Raw genomic sequence first — 14,806 nt, forward strand, 5'->3', positions numbered from 1 at the left:
GAAGTATTTGACACCAAGGTCAAAGAGTCTGAGCTAACATCTCCACCGGAGAACAATACTCGGACCCCTTGTTTCTTTGCAGAGAACAGGAGAGCTTGACTCAGGGCAGGGCTGGGCATCCCATGAAGTGATCCTACTCCATGGAGGAGTCTGGAACCAATGGTACCACTTGCAGCTGCAATGACTTTGCGTTCCAACAGGCCAACGCTTCCTCTTGCTGGCCCAGTGTGTCTGGAGGTGGCCCTGAGACCGTGATTGTCCCGGTGCTGTTTGGAGTGATCTTCCTTCTGGGCATGGTGGGCAATACACTCGTGCTGGTCGTTCTGGGTCGTCTCCGGCCGGGAAGACGGCCATCACGCAGTGCCACCAACATCTTCATCCTCAACCTCAGCATTGCCGACTTTTCCTTCCTCCTCTTCTGCGTCCCCTTCCAGGCCACCATCTACTCCCTACCAGAATGGGTATTTGGTGCCTTCTTCTGCAAGTCGGTGCACTACCTTGCCATGGCTACCATGCTGGTCAGCATCTTCACCTTGGCGGCCATGTCAGTGGACCGGTACATCGCCGTGGTGCATGCCAAGCGCTCACTATGCATCCGCAGCAAACGCAATGCCATCCTTGGCATAGGGATCATCTGGATCCTGTCCCTCCTCATCGCCATTCCAGTGGCTCAGCACCAAGCCCTCGTGAGTGGGCACCAACAGGCACCCAACAGCTCTTTCTGCTGGGAGCATTGGGCTGAGAACCCAGTTGCCAAACAGATCTACAAGGTGACCATCCTGGTGGTGGGTTACCTGCTGCCTCTGGTGCTCATCTCTTGCTGCTATGCCAAGGTGGGTGGAGATGGGGATGGTTGGGATGTTGATGGCTGGCAGCAGCCTGAGGATGGCATGCCAGAATCTTTAGTGGTTCTGAACAGGGGTGGGGAAAATGGCAGCCTGGAGTGAATTATGGGGTTCAGCCCCTCCAGATTCTCTGGACTGCCCACCCCAATGCAAAAGGTGAAACCTCCAGAAGTGCCATTGTGTCATTGACCTACACACTACCTTTTGCATTAGAAAGTTATGAAAAAATCATGCCATTCCCCAACTGTTCATTGGTATATCTTTATGGGTGGCCAAACCTTAGGGTTCAGGGCAAATAGTGGGCCAAAGCTGTCTCCCTTGAAGAAAATTCATTGCATCTTTGTCAACATGTTCACCACCACAGAGCTTGGAAAAGTTGCCTTTTTGGATTACCGCTTCCAAAATCCCCCACCAGCATGGCCACCTTTTCCAAGCTGTGCCTGTGAATAGTTGAACCATTTCTGCACACAGAATAAATGAGAGCTTATTTTCCTTGGTCTGAGATGCAAAACGCACAAACTATTACTATTTCTGAGCATTTTGGAGATAACAACCTCAAAATGGCGGCAGGGGGCAAATATTGGAGCACAGCTTTGGCACAGCTTCCGGACTCTTAGGACGCATGCATCCTTTAAACAGCATAACTCCAAAGTGACCTGAAGCAGCTTTATTTTGGCCTATCTGTATGGGGCCTTTGAATACTTTCCCAGGCTCTTTCAACGCATAATCTTTCCTTCTTGCATTTCGTCTACTTCCCTTAATTGATTTTTTCGTAATCAGTGTTAATATTTAACAAAGGGTAGAAGGCTCTGTTGTTTTATGTTTATTTAAAAATTGCTGCCACTGCTCCCAACAACCCTAAAAGGTAGGCCAGGTTGGGAGGAAGAGAAGCTGTCCAGCTTCACTCCAGGAGAGGAGGCTTGAACTTTGACTCCTGATTCAACACTTTAAGTACTATGCTACGCTGTCTTATTACACCTTTGGTGAAACTTGTTCCACCTTTACTCATAAACAGTAAGGGTCCCCTCCCTGCTAGCAAAGATTTTGTCACCTTCCTCTTTTCCCTCCTTATGGGGCATTGGGAAGTGTCACTGTGGAAGACAAATAGTCAAATATAATGGATTTAGTTCCCCAATAGGACTGTATTTACTTGGCATGCACTGAGTTGGTTTTGCCTCCCACCGAGGCTGGCACTACCTCAAAATAAAGAGATGTTTCCAATCTTGTATTTGGTAAATAACCATAATGCATCCAGTTGGCATGAGATTGCTTTCTTAGTGCCATGGTACATCCTATGCCAGTTTTATGAATTACCCAAATGAATGCTCCAAAACTGTGGCTAAGAAGCCTGCCTTTGAACCAGAAGATCACAGCAATCCCTGGACAGCCAATATAATGCATAGTCCACCCTCCATATCCATGGATTCTTTAACCTTAGATTCATAGCTCCATATAGATCCTTTAACTATAATCTGTAGATAATCTTTCCCTCCATCTCTCCCTCTCTTTGAAGAAAGACATTAGGAGAAAAATAATTTATCCAGTGTATCAAAAAAATGTAGATTAACCTTTTGAAAACGCAGTTACATCGTCCTTGTAACCAAGCAATGAATGTACTTAACCATTAGAGCTGGAAGACTTAAAGTACTTAAGCCAATTAATGAAAAGAAAGTCCATCTATTAAATGTATTTATGCCCTTCTCTTTAGCATGCTCACCGAAAGCAGTGAGGCAGAAGAAAAGCAGCCTAATTCTCAATATTACTACTGAATGATTTGGATGGAAGAGAATCTGAGTTAAACTGAGCCAGACCTTGGAAGATTTTCTTTCTTTCTTTCTTGGACTGTCACTCCAGCCCTCTCAGTTAATACTTGGGTTGCCAGTTCAAAATGTCCAATCTGAGTTTTCAAAGTCAAAAAATGAGACATAGGGATGGCTCCTGGTTATGTCTCTGAACATTACGTGTTAATGTTCAATGACATAACCTCCACATAACAGAGGAGTTGCTCATCTCTTTGGGAGCTGAGATAAAGAACATTTAATCGAAGTCAGAGGCAGAGCAGAACAGAGGGTGAGCCCTGGCACCTCAACTAGGAGGGAAAGAAAAGGCTAAACAAGTATATACAAAGTCCTCTGGGAGAATTTTTGCAAGTTACAGCAACAAATCTATTAAGGCTTGCCAATTATTGCAAGCAGCTGCTCTACTGGCTGAACTGGAGATTTGGGCACAGCCTTTTCCTCTTGCTTGAAACTGAAAATTTATTTTATTTTATTTTTTTATTTCAAGGGTTTATATCCTGCCTTTCTCCCACAATGGGATTCAAGGCGGATTTGCACTCTTGCATCCTTGCACTCTTGTGTCCTGGACAATTTGCACTCTTGTGTCCTGCCTGGAGGTGACCCACAAAAACTGAACACCAACCAAGGGCTGAGATCTTTTTGTTATGTGCCTCCAAGCCATTTTTGACTTATGGCGACCCTAAGGCAAATCAAGTCACACTCTCTCAGGCTGGAGGCTGGAGCCGGTTTAAAATGCTGAACGATCCTGAGCCCTGGAAACCCTAAATAATAAATCTGCTGAAATGTTGGACATTACAGAGAAATTGGATGTCTTACAGTATATACCTGCTCAGAGGATATATAAGATCCCTATAGCTGGATCAAACCTAAGACCAATCTGGTCCAGCAGCCACAACAAGCAGGAAATGAGGGCAATATAATTTCTCCTGCTGTCACTGCTCAGCAACAAATAATAATAATTCGGAGGCAAACAAACCATAGGATGTTATGATGTTCATTGTGTGAATGCAATTAACCCGCATGTTTCTGGGTTATGAAAGCAGTAGCATGTGCTGCTCTGGCTTGAGGAAACCCAACGTTGTATAGGGAAGAGAGGGGGAGATATAAGTCTTTCCCCTTCTTTAGTCTATGATTTTTGTCCCTTTGGAGCTGCTATTTGGTACCATTAGGAAATGCAAATAGCAGCTTCAGGGCTACATACATTTTGTTGTTGTGGTTGTTGCGTGCCTTCAAGTCGTTTCCTTCTGCATAAGGGGTTTGCCATTGCCATCCTCTGAGGCTGAGAGTGTGTGACTTGCCCAAGGTCACCCAGTGGGTTTCCGTGGCTGCTTACATTGGATATGTATTTTTATTTCTTCTATGAGTTTTGTTATGGTATTTCATACTTTGCATGCTGCATTTTGCTGTTCTTATGTTAGTCTGTGCCCATAATAAATATTTATCTTATCTAATTCTGTGGCTGAGCCAAGATTCAAACCCTTATCTCCAGAGTGATAGTCCAATGCTCAAACCACTGAGGCACACAGGCTCTGTGTATCCATCTACAACCAATTTGCAACCCGACAAATTCTTGAGAAAGATTTATTAACCTCTAGATTGGGAAAATGTGTCTGAAATCCTGCATGTAGCAAGATTATGGATGGATAGATAGACTGATCTATATGTCAGTAAATGAACACGTTATCCCTTACTCTCATTAGGTGTTATATCATCTCCATAAAAAGGTGAAGAATATTTCCAGGAAATCAGAGCGATCAAAGAGAAAGGTATGTAGAAACCTGTTCTACGTTTCAGCTCCGTTGAATTTGTTTTAATGTGGAAGCCATCTTGAGACCTGGGGTCCATCGACACTACAGAATTCTAGTGCTTTTATTCCAATTTGAGTGCTTTTATTCTGTTTATTGAACAGCTGTTGTTCTGTCCTCTGGAATCCTGGGACTTGTAGTTTGGTCAGTGGTACAGATGTGTCTCTGACTGAGAATCCCACATGCCTCTCCCTAAACTACCTATCCCAGGATTCCATGGGATGTTGCTATTAAAGTAGAATAATAGCACTATAATTCTATAGTGTGAATGGGCTCCTAGTTTTGTGGGGGGTGCTTGTGTCTATGTCTGTATCTGTCTTAGCCTGAAATAATGCAGTTTGATACTGCTTTAACTGCCATGGCTCAATGCTATGGAATTTTGGTAATAGAATAGAATCTTTATTATGGTCATAAACCAGCGCAGTTAAAAGAGGATACAGAATAAAAGGAGGTTAAAAAAAATCTGGGATGTGTAGTTTTGTGAGATATTTAGCTTTCTCTGTCAGATCTCTTGCCACAAGAAACTACAGATCTCAAGATTCCATAGGATGGAGTCATGTTAATTAAAGCAGGGTCAAACTGCAGAGGGTTAGACTGGATGGCTCTTGGGGGTCTCTTCCAATTCTATGATTTCCGGCTGGTATGGCCTCTAAGTGTTCCTTGACACTCTCTTCACGAGGAATATTGACTTTCATAGATATCTTAATGCAGCCACAGACTTCTAGTTCTTTGAGCCCAGAAATCTCCATTAGCAGCTCTTGTGTAGAATATGGATTCCCCCCCACCCATTAGTTGCAATCAGATATGAAACCTAAGAACCGTGAAGATGCATTACATAAGCTAGTGACAATAGCAGCAAAGAACAGCTACTGGTTGCATCTCTTCAATATCTTTTCCAATTATACCTACCTTTTCTTATAAGAAAGATATGTTATCTACAATTACAAGTATGTAAAAAACCCACCAATTATACATATCTAGCATTTGTTCACACCGCACAATTGCAACACTAGGATTCCACTTGAACTGCAATGGGTCCATTCTATGAAATCCTGGGATTTGCAATTTAGGGAAAGGCAATTCTCAGCCAGTGAGCTGTAGTGCATCTATTGTTACTGTTGTGTGTCATTAAGTTATTTCCGACTTATGGCAATCTTATCACAGGGTTTTCTTGGTTCAGGGCAGATTTGCCTTTGCCTCCTTCTGAGGCTGAGAGAGTGTAACTCACCCAAGGTAACCTGCTGTTTCCATGGCCAAGCTGGGATTCGAACCCTGGTCTTCAGAGTCGTAGTCCAATAGTCAAACCACGCATGAAGCCAAGACAGGCTCCTCCATTTATCACCGATGCTGTGTTCTTTCAGTGGCTTTAAACACTGAAACCAGCTGTCAAGAAGGAAAAATGAGAGGATTAGAAACAGTGAATTGGGAGGAGAAGCTGAATGCAAGCCTTAACTGTCTATATTACTGCCTGCTATATTCATAAATAATAATAATAATAATAACAATAATAATAATAATATTTTCATAATAATTCAGGCTGTATTGTTGCAGGACTAACATCCCCCTATTAGAGAAGAAGGGCCAAATTTGGCCATCTCTGATGTAAAGGATGGGGAGTAGGGTGATGCAATAGCATTGCATATTCTCTAGTGCTTTTCAGAAAACAGTGCATCACAGGTAAAGAATTGTCCAGATCCTGGAAAAAGTTACTGGTTTTGCACTATTAGAATCACAAGCCAGTTTGGCAAGGACAGCCCTGATTGATCCTCTGTCATCCTTCTTTCTCAGTTGTCAATTCAGTTTTTAAATGTCCCAGTTTCTCTCTCTTCCTCCTTTGTCTTCAGCTACTTCAGTTGCTGCAAACTGAGTTCAAAGTGCAGAATATGCTCTTACTTAACTCAACAAAGGCGAAGAAGGACAGAATCTTTCCCAGTAGACTCAGGCAAAAGCAAACTGCTGCAGCCTCTCCTAGCTTGTTTGCTTTTACCATTTTAACCATAGTGTCACGTTGCTTTACCATTCATGTCCTGTATTATGTTGGAGGAATGCTATCTGGTAGCTCTTGCCAGAAGCCCAGTATTTCGCATCTCTCTCCCATCACGGAATAATAGGTGCAGCAAACTTTTTGGAACCTCTTTAAAAGGAAGAGGAAAATTATTAGTATGAACTATGATCCCTTGGGTGTGCAATTCTGACGTTTTGGCTTCCCAGCCACTGTTAAAAAAGAATGCTTTGTTCTTGCAAAGTGATCAGTCTTATGCAGCTCATGTTACTGGGCAACTAGGAGAGGCATATAATTAAAATAATTTACTCTGATACGTATTGAATCTGAAATCAGTTTCCCATTTTGGAGGTACATTCGGCCGAGATGCTCTGCCTTGCTTTGTTTTCCCTGGTCATTACCGCAGCTTTTCCACTTCCCTGCCATATCTCCGGCAACAAAATAATGACAGATTTTAACACCTATTATTCTGATGTCGGTGAGAGTATATGATGCAGAGGAGAGAGCGCGCAACTGCATTCTACACAGCTCTGGTCATTAGGGCAGCCTGGCACTATTTGGCACCTTTCAGATGTATTAGACTGCAATTCCCATTACTCATGACCAATGTGGGGATGATAAGGAGTTGTAACCAAGCTGGAGAACGGCTGCTGTAGAAGGAAGGTTCAAGTGTTTTATGCCTTCATCTGTGAAAGTCAGTGTGGTATAGTGGTTTGAGTGTTGGATTGGGACAGTCGAGTCCAGAGTTTAAATCCTTCCTCAGCCAAGGAAACCCACTGGGTAACACTCTCTCAGCTTCAGAGCTAGGTAGATAGTGCCAAACCACCTCTGAACAGGCTAAAAGGGTGTTTTGTGGCGGAGTGGGGACTCAAACCCTAGTTTCCCAGAGCCCATCACTCAAACCACTATGCCATACTGGCTCATATACATTCCCCTATACATTTTTTCTCCTCCTCAACATCTATTGTGACCCTGGCATATGTGATTTTGGCATTTTTAAAGTAACAATTCTATTCTAGGAAGTTTTTTTTTTCCAGATCTTGGAAGCTTACTGCAGTTTCTGTAGCAAAAAATGCCCTTTCCACCTGCCTGCTTCCATCTCCCACATCTTCCTCCTGCTAGGCTGTTTGGAAATTGTTTTTTTGAGAATGACCAAAACAAATCTCTGCAGTGTGTGACCGAAGAACGGTCCAGCTCAAAATGATTGTTTTTTCCACCAAGGAGAAAGGTAACCAAGAGCAACATAATTAGCCCACAGCTTCGAACAGCACTTTGGCAATGTAAAAACCAATGCAAGGTTCACATGACAGCAGTGATTTTTGGACAATAAATCAAATTCAGACCAGAGGCAGTATTGTGAGCCGCTCAGAGGAACCAGTGCTAAAAGAGCAATGCAATGGATAAAGCAAAAGGGCAATGCAATGGATGAAGCAGGACTGCCCCTGCCAAATCAGTATTCTTGGAGGGTATGTTATAGGCCCAGCATTGGGACTTTATAGCAATAGCAATAACAAGTACGTTTCTATACCACTTATCCGTGAACTAGCACTCCCTAAGTGGTTTAGTGTGTAAGCCACTTTATCACACCAAATTTCTGTCCCACCATAATCGTGATAGTTTTTTGTGGGTTTTTCGGGCTACGTGGCCAGGTTCTAGAAGAGATTTATTTTCCTGACGTTTCGCCAGCACCTGTGGCTGGCATCTTCATTCTCGGAAGATGCCAGCCACAAATGCTGGTGAAACGTCAGGAATAAACTCTTCCAGAACATGGCCACATAGACCAAAAAACCCACAAAAAACTATGGATGCTGGCCATAAAAGCCATCACAATAGTTTAAGAACAGAAACATACAAGTTTGGTATGAATTCATTACAAACTTTCCCCCATGATAGCAATTTTGTGATCCACTGCGGCGGGATCTGTTTTCTGCACTGCCAAATGCCACCTTCTGGAAGGAAGGAAGGAAGGAAGGAAGGAAAGAAAGAAATCACAGTTGCCAACCGTCTCCTGAAGCTGGCTACTGTGTAAATGTGCACATAGCAGCTGGCTTCAGGAATATTTTGGCTGCTATGATTGCTAGGAGAAAGGGAAGGAGCAAAACTGCACTCATTCACACAATGTAACTACCTGAGAAGCTGAACTGCAGAAGAAGGGAACTATCAAATTAAGGCAATCACGGAACAGCAGGGAGATTGAGAGCCTATTGACGGGTTTCGCCTGTCAGTGAAAAGGTGCACTGCAGTAAATAATGGAAAGAAAGGCTGCAACAGGACAGACGCGACGTCGTGTGATAAGTACCAGCTAAAGACACTTTTATTCTTTTAAAATTCTACCTTTCTAGCCTGTGATAAAGTCCTTGGTCTGGCTGCCTAGGTAACACTGGTCTCCGTTGGTCCTGTTAGCTGCGGCTCTTCAAAATTGGCAAATGGTCAGCTAAGTGCAGGCTTGCTGGACTCCCGAAGAAGCAGATTGAATGCTCACAGCAAGCAGTTATTATCCTTTATCATTATTGTCATTATTAAGGTGGCTGACAAAGGTTAGAACAAACACGGTTAAAACCCAATCATAACTGAAAGCAAAGTTATTATTAGAATGCAGTTACATTACCCATATAATTCAGGCCAATTAAAACAAATGCATTAAAAACATTAATCTTTTTTAAGGTCAGACAAACATCACAGTCTGGCAAGTTGGAACAGAAAAGCCTGTTGGAACAGAAAAGTGTTCTGCTGGAAGCAGAAAGACTGGAAGGAAGAAACTATCCAACGTCTCTGCCGCTCCCCCCGAGGGTTTTCCAAAGTTTGAGAGCAGTCAGAGAAGGCCCTTTCCCTAAATTTCCATTCAACATGGCCTGAGAAGATGGTGGGACAGAGACAAGCCCCCCCCCCCCCCAAAGATCTCAGAAACCTGGGCAGACTTGCATAGGAGAGTCTTTCTTTGACCCAGGCATTATAGGGTTGTAATAGCAACCCCCTTCTATCATACAGAAAAACAGCATGTCAGGCTAAGCTTCTGGGGTTAACTTTACATGTACAAGGGGGGCATTCTCCTTGTTTTTGTTATATGAAACAATATGCAAAGATACAGTCCTCAAAAGATAGTTGGAAGTGGTAGAAGCTAGGAAAAACCTCTTTAGTTTTCCCTGAATGTATAAACTGGCCCATAGGAAAGAAGACAACTGAGAATGTCTAGCTGAAAACCATGAAGCCGTGCAAATTGATGTAGCAACATTTTCTTTGGTTTTTCTGCAAACATATGTCTGGCATATTTGTGCATAACTGTTTGGCAGTTATTACACATGCAGATATTGCTGACATACCATTGCAACTTGGGTTTTGCAGTATTAACGCTGGAAACTTAAGAGTATTCATCTGAACAGAATCCATTGGAAATATTATGAATCCATACCAAATGACACACATGAATTGTAAAGAATTATTCCATCAAATTATGCAAGCAGGTACAAATCAAGTAAAAAGAGTCAAAAATGCCTATGAAAGACCGGTGGCCCTGTAGATAGTGAACATCACATAGCCCAAACCTATGCAAACACATAATACACAAGAGCGTGTCCACAGTGGTTGCACTGTTTTTTATACAAATGGTTTGAAATATACTGTAAGTATTTATACCGGATTAGCTGTAGGACAGGTGGAATGAAAGCATTGTTTTAGAACAACTGGACTCTAAGTCTAGAAAAAGAAATATAAAGTACAAAAGACTAGGAAAACTATGCTGAAGTGCAACATGTAAATGAACTGAGCATGTCTGAGAAACACATTAATATTTTCCACTGTTTGCAGTGGAAGCCATACAGATGCCTAGGTATGTTTGTACTTTTAGAAGATTGTTCTATAAGAGAGAGAAAAAATCAGATACAGCCCTTGCTTCTATGTATAAAATTTCTTATTAATTCTGTGTAACATCGATACCACATTTTCTATCGGTCATTTTAAAAGTCCTTGTGTTCCCCCCTCTCTAGACAGCCCAGACGGTGCTACTTGTGATTGCTGTGTTCCTGATCTCCTGGCTCCCGCACCACATCATTACCATGTGGGCCGAGTTTGGGCGGTTTCCCCTTAACAATGCCTCCTTCACTTTTCGCATCATCTCTCATTGCTTAGCCTACGGGAACTCATGCATCAACCCCATCATCTACGCCTTCCTGTCCGAAAATTTCCGGAAAGCCTGCCGACAAGTCTTTGGGTGCAAGTTCCTCCTTCCGCCGCCTCCTGTGGAAAAGCTGGTGAGGGTTCGCATGGAGAACTTTTCCACCACTCACTCGACGACCAATGTCTGAGACAGAAACTGGAAGCCAAAGCCCTATAAAGAAAAGAAAAAAGACACAAACAGGATGAAAAGAGGTGGGGAATTGCACATTTTGAATGAATTCGCCTAGGAAACATTTGATCCGGCATCGAAGTCACACAAGTAATCCATTCCTCATTGTCACCGTTGAGGCCATTTTGCATAGCTGGACCAGTTGCGACTTAAAGGAGGACAGCATTAGAAGATGCTTCCAACATTATCCAAAACGGAAGCCACCTAAGCTGTTTGCAACAGGCCACAATGTACCTGTGTTTACTTCTAACCACGATGTTTTATGACTCGTGGAAAGATATCCCCATGTATCAAATGCATCTGCTTTGCAGAGACGGAGAAGTGGAGATAGAGGCAATGGAGGTGCAGGCAAAAGAATGTCTCTCAAATTTGCTGTTGTGGATTAACAGCACTAAAGACTGACCTTCATCCCCACAAACATGCTCTTTGCTACTTGTGAATGGTGTCCTTAATTGCCTCATATTACTGGCTGAATTTTTGGGGACTGAATTTTGCCCCAAATAACAACAACAAGGTTGTACCAAGAGCTGCACCAAGACTCAGTTGAATTATTCATGTGTGCACAATTTCTCTTATTCTGTATAATTTATTCTGCATTTTAACTGATCTGTCCAATTCTAGTTTGGGTGGTCCTGGGAAGGAACTACACAGGGCAACAAATCTACACGCTCACATTCCAGGTATCTATTTCAGTGGCTTCTTCAGTATCGGATATTTTAGCAACCACTGCCAAACAAAGCCCCACTTTCAAACATATCTGTAACAACCAGGGCTAGTTCCATATTTTTGTCTTTGTCTTGTTGCTTATATTGATTAAGTGTGGGTAAAAGTGCACGTGTGCGTATGCAGAGAATAATTCCCTCTATTTTTGATATTCTGTTCATATTGTTACTTATGAAGCCAGAAGAAGAGGAAGGAATCATCAGGCTTGGTGGACACCCATGCAATGAAGAAAACATTTTAACAGGTTATCATAAGGTGTGGAAGGAGCAAGACACCTTCCTGCAAACAGCTAAATAAGGTTTCCTGTTGGTTTTTCGGGTTATGCATCCACGTTCTGGAAGAATTTCTTCCTGACGTTTCGCCTGCATCTGTGGTTGACATCTTCCGGGGATGCCAGCCACAAATGCAGGCAAAACGCCAGGAAAACATTCTTCCAGAATGCAGCCACATAGCCTGAAAAATGCTCAGAAAACTATGGATGCTGGCTGTGAAAGCCTTCAACTTCACAGCTGAATGAGGTCTCAGCATATTGACTGTTGAACTTGTGGGAGGGAAATGGAAAATCCTAAATAAGCATTCCATGCTGCAGCATTTTGTTGCAGGTGTTTTTTGTGATAACTAGAAAGAGAACACAAAAGTAGCAAAGATAAAAGTGCATGAAGGTGTAGGATTGGCATTACATTCATGCTTTACATGTAGCAAGGATGGAGGACTAAAGCACTTTAAAGTGGTTTGACTGACGTGAGGATCTGCTTTTCTGCCTGAAGGTGCAGGCTGCCTGCAAGCCACATGGTTGCTTAGTGTTCTTGTACAAACATGCTTTTGTCCAGTGCCAAAATCTACACTGGTGTATGATCCAAACCATTTGTTGAAAAGCCAATGGCTTTGTTATTGCTGTGTTATGCTGTTGTTTTAAACATACAAAGTGCTGCACTGATTCATCTGTGATTGAAAGAAATGTATTTTGTTTTCTTTGTCTTTGTATTACAGAAAAAGCCCCATTAAAACATTCCACGGCTCAGCTTGGATCAATCCAAATGTTATTAGCCCTAATTCTATAACTAACAGGACCAGAGCCAGACCTCAAAACCATTTACTAAAGTAACCAGTACAATTAGTAACACCAGCTGCTAGAGTTTGTTCCGGATGTACAGCTACATATATAAAACTGCCTTCAGGCTATGTGTATCAGCTAAAGATGAAACATAAATGAATTTTGTGTTTAGACCTGAGTCCTATCTCCAAAAGAGCTCAGTTTTTGGGGGTCAATTTTTAGACTAAAATTTCTAGACTTATACATGAGTATATAGAGTATATATACATACAGCCCCCCCTTCTCAAAAATCCCACATCAAGAGCCATTTATGTTTCTGACTTTATTTATCGCAAGGTTCTTTGACTGAACATTGGCCGTGATGCTCATTTGCTCAGCAAGAACGTACAAAACACAGGTCCTTTAAATAAGTCCGGAACTATTTTGCTTTAGGCGAGGCCGCCTTGGAAACAACCGGTTCCAACCCAGGCAACCGAGTCCTTTTGCGAGCGGCAGTCTCTATTTTCCGGACAAGGTCCACATCCCACCGGTGGGTCACAAAGCTGACCGCGGTTCCAGGGAACTTGCTGCCCGTGCGTCCAACGCGTCCGACCCGGTGCAAGTAATCGTGTAAGGTTGGCGGGAAGTCATAGTTGACCACTAGCTCCACATGGGTGGTGTCCAGCCCCCGGGACGCGATGTCGGTGCAGACCAATATATCGGACTGGCCTTTCTGGAAAGCGTCAAAGATGCCGGACCTTATCTGTGCTTGCATTTGGCCCTGTAAGCGTAGATGTTTCACCTTATGGTCATCCAAAATGTAACCCAGCCAGTTGACGGTGCTTGCGTTGTTGCAGAAAACCAGGACCGCTCCGGACGAGGGCCGGCGGTCCTTGATGAGTTGCAGGAGCTCTGTCACTTTGTCGGCGCCCTTCAGGCGCACGAACCTTTGCTCCACGTGAGGCTGAAGGTAGTGCAAACTGGAGCCGGTCAATGTTTTGAAAGCGTCCAAGTCGGCGACTTCGCTCAAAAGCTCCCGCAACCCTTTCGGGAGGGTGGCTCCCACCGCCACCAATTGCGTTTTGGGGTCCCAAGTGTCGTCAGCTTCATTCCTAGTGGCGGCGAGCGGCGCTTGCCGAAGCGCGTCCTCCACTAAGTCTATGAAGGTGGGGTCCAGCAAGGTGTCAGCTTCGTCCAAAACCAGGAACCGCAGCTCCTGTAAGGACAAGATCCTCCTCCGCAGGGCCTTGCAGAGCGCGCCGGGCGTGGCCACAAGAAGGTCCACGGCGACACCACGGATCTTACGCCGTACGCCGCCGATGCCTCGCCCGCCGCCAATCTCCCTGACCTCCAACCCCAGAGGGGCGCATAAGGGGAGAGCGACGCCGCGTACTTGCGCCGCCAACTCTCTCGAAGGCAGCACCACCAAGGAGCGAGGGAAAGCGACGGAGCCCAGCCTGCGAGGCAGATGTCGGTCTCGAAGGAGCCGCTGCAGAACGGGGAGGAGGTACGCCAGGGTCTTTCCGCTTCCGGTTTCGGCGGCGCAGAGAGCGTTGTTGCCTTTGAGGAGGGCAGGGAGGGCCTGCCTTTGGACCGGAGTGGGCCTAGAGATGCCAAAGGCCTCTACTAAGAGTGAGGCCAGCTGAGGCTCCAGGCCCAGAGCCTCGAAAGAGACGGCCTCAGGGTCCTTCTCCTGAGGAGCCTCTTTCCTGGTCCGTTCCAGCTGGAAGTAGTCCCCCCGAGAGAGACGGTGCTTCCAGCCGTCAGAGACCAGGCGAGGCCTCTCCCAGCGGCCCACAGTCAGCCGCGCGGCCTGGCTCAGCTCCTTGCGACGGCTTCGAAGGAGTAGCTTCCCCCCTTTGACTTCTCTGCCTCCTTTGCTAGGCCCAGGCTGCCCTCTTTGCTCCAGGCGCAGCTGCCAGGAGTGAGGGATCCGCACCACCGCCTCCGCCTTCCCCGCCTCCTCAGGCCCTTCGGAGCTCCAGCGGAGGACGCCCCACAGCCGCCTCCGACTCAGGAAACGGCCCAGGGCTCCACAGACCGAAAGCGCCATGAGGGGGAAGAGACTGGCGCTGGGGCGCGCCCTGATGACGTTTTAAACCCGCGCCTCCTGAGGCTTCCCCCCATTGGGCGAAACGGTCGCTGACGTCATTTCCCCGCGCCGCCTGCCTCCTGCGGCTCTCCTCCATTGGGCGAAACGTTTACTGACGTCATCTTCCCCCGCGCCGTTTGCGTTAACGCCCCTGTCAGGGCTTTT

At 44.9% G+C, this 14,806-nt stretch overlaps 2 protein-coding genes across 2 annotated transcripts; one reads left to right on the plus strand and one right to left on the minus strand.

The window, feature by feature from the left end:
- Positions 1 to 140: 140 nt before the first annotated feature.
- On the plus strand, positions 141 to 10,752 carry LOC149306017 (galanin receptor type 1-like). The gene is made up of 3 exons (XM_089476733.1): positions 141 to 833; positions 4,345 to 4,410; positions 10,435 to 10,752. The coding sequence occupies exons 1-3, from the start codon at positions 141 to 143 to the stop codon at positions 10,750 to 10,752; spliced, it is 1,077 nt and encodes a 358-aa protein (XP_089332859.1).
- Positions 10,753 to 12,501: 1,749 nt separating this feature from the next.
- LOC149306018 (putative ATP-dependent RNA helicase DDX28) lies at positions 12,502 to 14,758 on the minus strand. Its single transcript, XM_089540400.1, has one exon. It carries the CDS (start codon positions 14,600 to 14,602, stop codon positions 12,989 to 12,991), a length of 1,614 nt encoding a protein of 537 aa, XP_089396526.1. The 5' UTR covers positions 14,603 to 14,758; the 3' UTR covers positions 12,502 to 12,988.
- Positions 14,759 to 14,806: the final 48 nt, after the last annotated feature.

This window comes from Sceloporus occidentalis, unplaced genomic scaffold (assembly GCF_023333645.1).
Source record: "Sceloporus occidentalis isolate IW3139 unplaced genomic scaffold, rSceOcc1.0.p SCAF_10, whole genome shotgun sequence".
NCBI lineage: Eukaryota > Metazoa > Chordata > Lepidosauria > Squamata > Phrynosomatidae > Sceloporus > Sceloporus occidentalis.

Excerpts from the sequence above, each read along its gene's own strand:
- LOC149306017 (XM_089476733.1), top strand. The coding sequence starts at position 141 with ATGGAGGAGTCTGGAACCAATGGTACCACTTGCAGCTGCAATGACTTT. Across the intron at positions 834-4,344 it reads TCTCTTGCTGCTATGCCAAG|GTGTTATATCATCTCCATAA; the intron begins GTGGGTGGAGAT and ends TACTCTCATTAG. Across the intron at positions 4,411-10,434 it reads CAGAGCGATCAAAGAGAAAG|ACAGCCCAGACGGTGCTACT; the intron begins GTATGTAGAAAC and ends CCCCCTCTCTAG.
- LOC149306018 (XM_089540400.1), bottom strand. The coding sequence starts at position 14,602 with ATGGCGCTTTCGGTCTGTGGAGCCCTGGGCCGTTTCCTGAGTCGGAGG.